Source organism: Penaeus monodon, chromosome 39 (genome assembly GCF_015228065.2).
Source record: "Penaeus monodon isolate SGIC_2016 chromosome 39, NSTDA_Pmon_1, whole genome shotgun sequence".
Lineage (NCBI taxonomy): Eukaryota > Metazoa > Arthropoda > Malacostraca > Decapoda > Penaeidae > Penaeus > Penaeus monodon.
Genome location: NC_051424.1, coordinates 8,683,007 through 8,685,674, shown reverse-complemented (window position 1 = coordinate 8,685,674; position 2,668 = coordinate 8,683,007). Strand labels below are relative to the sequence as shown.

At 35.5% G+C, this 2,668-nt stretch overlaps 1 protein-coding gene across 1 annotated transcript in view; it reads right to left on the bottom strand.

Annotated features, from left to right (window-relative positions):
* Positions 1-720: 720 nt before the first annotated feature.
* Positions 721-2,668, bottom strand: part of LOC119597368 (nuclear exosome regulator NRDE2-like) — a gene marked incomplete at both ends in the record, with an annotated part of 6,597 nt that continues 4,649 nt past the window's right edge. The window contains 4 exon segments of the mRNA XM_037946926.1: positions 721-896; positions 1,399-1,525; positions 1,650-2,179; positions 2,345-2,668. The exon segment at positions 2,345-2,668 is cut by the window's right edge and continues 462 nt beyond it. Of these exon segments, the coding sequence (XP_037802854.1) occupies positions 721-896; positions 1,399-1,525; positions 1,650-2,179; positions 2,345-2,668 (1,157 nt within the window).

The window sequence follows — 2,668 nt, the reverse complement described above, 5'->3', positions numbered from 1 at the left end:
AAGAAGATTAACGACACAAGGGAGGCAAAAATGTAGCTAAGAAATCACATTGCAAAGGGGAGGCATAGAGTCTTGTCACCACACACGAGTGTTTGTGTGCACCAGGCCTACAAGCAGTACATCAAGCAGAGTGGCTACTCATATAAGCCTAATGCCCAGATTTTGGGCCATGTGATTGCTGTGAAGCAACTGGACTACCTGGATGAATGTGTTATGGTTACCTGCTTATTTAAAAGATACACCCAAACTAATTCCAAAGAAAAATTTATGTTCTTTTAAATATAACTGAACAGCTATTGTTTTCGGCATGCAAAGAACCTTACTAGAGTGTAAACTCCTGATTTCTTCCATAGTCAGAAGAGGTAAAGAAATGTAAAGTGAAGGAACACAAAATGAAACTTCAAAACAGAAACAAAAATTTGTCAATACAAATCAAATACATCAGATCAATTATCAAGATCTGAATATGATACTACCATACTGAATAATTGATAAGACAACTGGGAAGTTTTGGACATTATGTAAAGAAATTCAAGGAAATACTACAGAATATTACAATGAGACTTACAAGATTACAAAATCCAATCATATATCAATATATACATATAGTAATAGATGGTATTACAAATTCAAAACACTGCTGAAGTTGCAGGAACAGAATAAGAACATTAAATTGCTTAAAAAATGACTTTGAGAATCTATACTGTTACATGTGCTTACCTTAACTCCTGGGCAGTGAAATATTGCTGCGTAGATCAATGACTTTAGCTTTTTGGGTTGTGTATTAGCAACCAGTGCGAGATACAGCCGCCACAGGAGAGGGCAGTTTCTACCTGGTGGTCGACTGACTGCAGTTTCCAAAACATTTTCCAAACGATAACCACAACTCAAGGAGCCTGACGAACAATTTTGAGTTAATAAAGTGAAAGATTTTTTTCTTGACACTGTATCTTAAAGTATGAGAAACCAAGCCACTTTACTGTGTATCAGATTTTACTTTCTATAAGATTATACTACAAGTATATAACAAACCATAGCTTAATGATACTGTAAAGAGATATGAAAACAGAATAAATAAGCATTATCTGCAGTGTCCTTTTCTCCAGTTCTGTTAAAAATTTATTGGCGTCATTTGTAAGCTTTTGATATTTGGACAGCAAATACGCATGCTCAACTGGCTTCCAAATGGACACTGCAGATAATGTCAAATGTTTAACACATAAAAAATTATGAAAAAAGAAGAGGAAGTACATATATACACACACACACACACACACACACACACACACACACACACACACACACACACACATATGTAAAGAATGAATTAACATCCAAGAAAGCATAATGAAAAAATAAGAGAATGATACATTCTAAGAATTTGCCAGTGATACTAACCTTCCTCTGTATTGGCAATATGGGCAAGTGTTTTATGAAGATGTGGGAGAAGCTTTGAGACCAAAGTCAAAATGGAAGGGATTTTCCTTGGATGAGTGTCTATTCCACACAGCAGGTCTCGCCAGTTCTGGAAATTAACTTAATAGGTTACCTCTGGCTTGACCAAAAAATATAACACCTATCATTTTCAAAGGTTCTAGAATTGCAAACGCATGACACAGGGTACTAAAGGTAAGTCTATGGGTCCATACCTGGTTCTGAGCTAGTAGTACAAGGAAGTTTGGGTTTTCTGGGGCACTTTTTACAGCATCAGCAAGGAGTGGTCTTAAGACAGCAGGTGACATCTTTCCATCTCTGATGAGGTTATCCAGCTTCGAAGAAACGTCTATCAACCAAAGATAATCTTCATAGAGAGTTTCAAGCATCTTTTTTCTATTTTTTTCTTGAATTGAAGTTTGATTAGAGCTGGCCATTTTTATGGATTTTCGTTCACCGGGTAGAGTAATTTCTTCTAGTTTCACTTCCACAGGTTCCTTGAAGATGCCATTAATTTTATCAATAATTGTTTCAAATATTAAGCAGGCAGGTTTGAATCCAACAGTTAGCAACTGTATCACACTGAGAAAGAAAATAACTTTACTTGCAAGTAGCCTTTCTGTGTCACTTTCCTTGCTTGTTTTGCATGTCTCAAATGAAGTGTTAGTGTGTGATTCTTGTATCTCAAAGAGCTTTCTTTTTGCCTTTAAGATGCTTCCACCTGGAGCTGAGACACCATTTCCTACTGTGAATTTCCCATCATTGACCAAAGAACAAAGAGAGTAGATTATATTGTTAATAAATCTGTTACTTCTTGTTTTGATTTCTCTATCCATCTGAAGTTTGATGTAAGCAGTAAATAAACTTATAATAGTACTAAAATTTGGGTTTGAAATGTCCAGTGCATTACCTGTGGCTGTTCCAGCTGTAAGTGCAATAACATATACATTTTCTGCATCATCAAAGTGCTCCATAATTTCTTCTAGTTTGGCATATTCCTCATATATCACAAGAGAAGATCTAAACTCTTCTGATTTCACAAGCTTTTTCACTTGCTTCTTTATATCTTTTCCAAACTGCCTGAGCTTTTCTTTCTCCTTAATATTCCTCCTCAAAGCTGAATAGCGAAGCCCAAGTATTCTTATATATAAAAGTATCAAATTGGTTCTCTGTGGTTCTGGAAACAAATTAGATGCTTGTAATACAGCTTGACAAACAAATCTATAGTAATCTT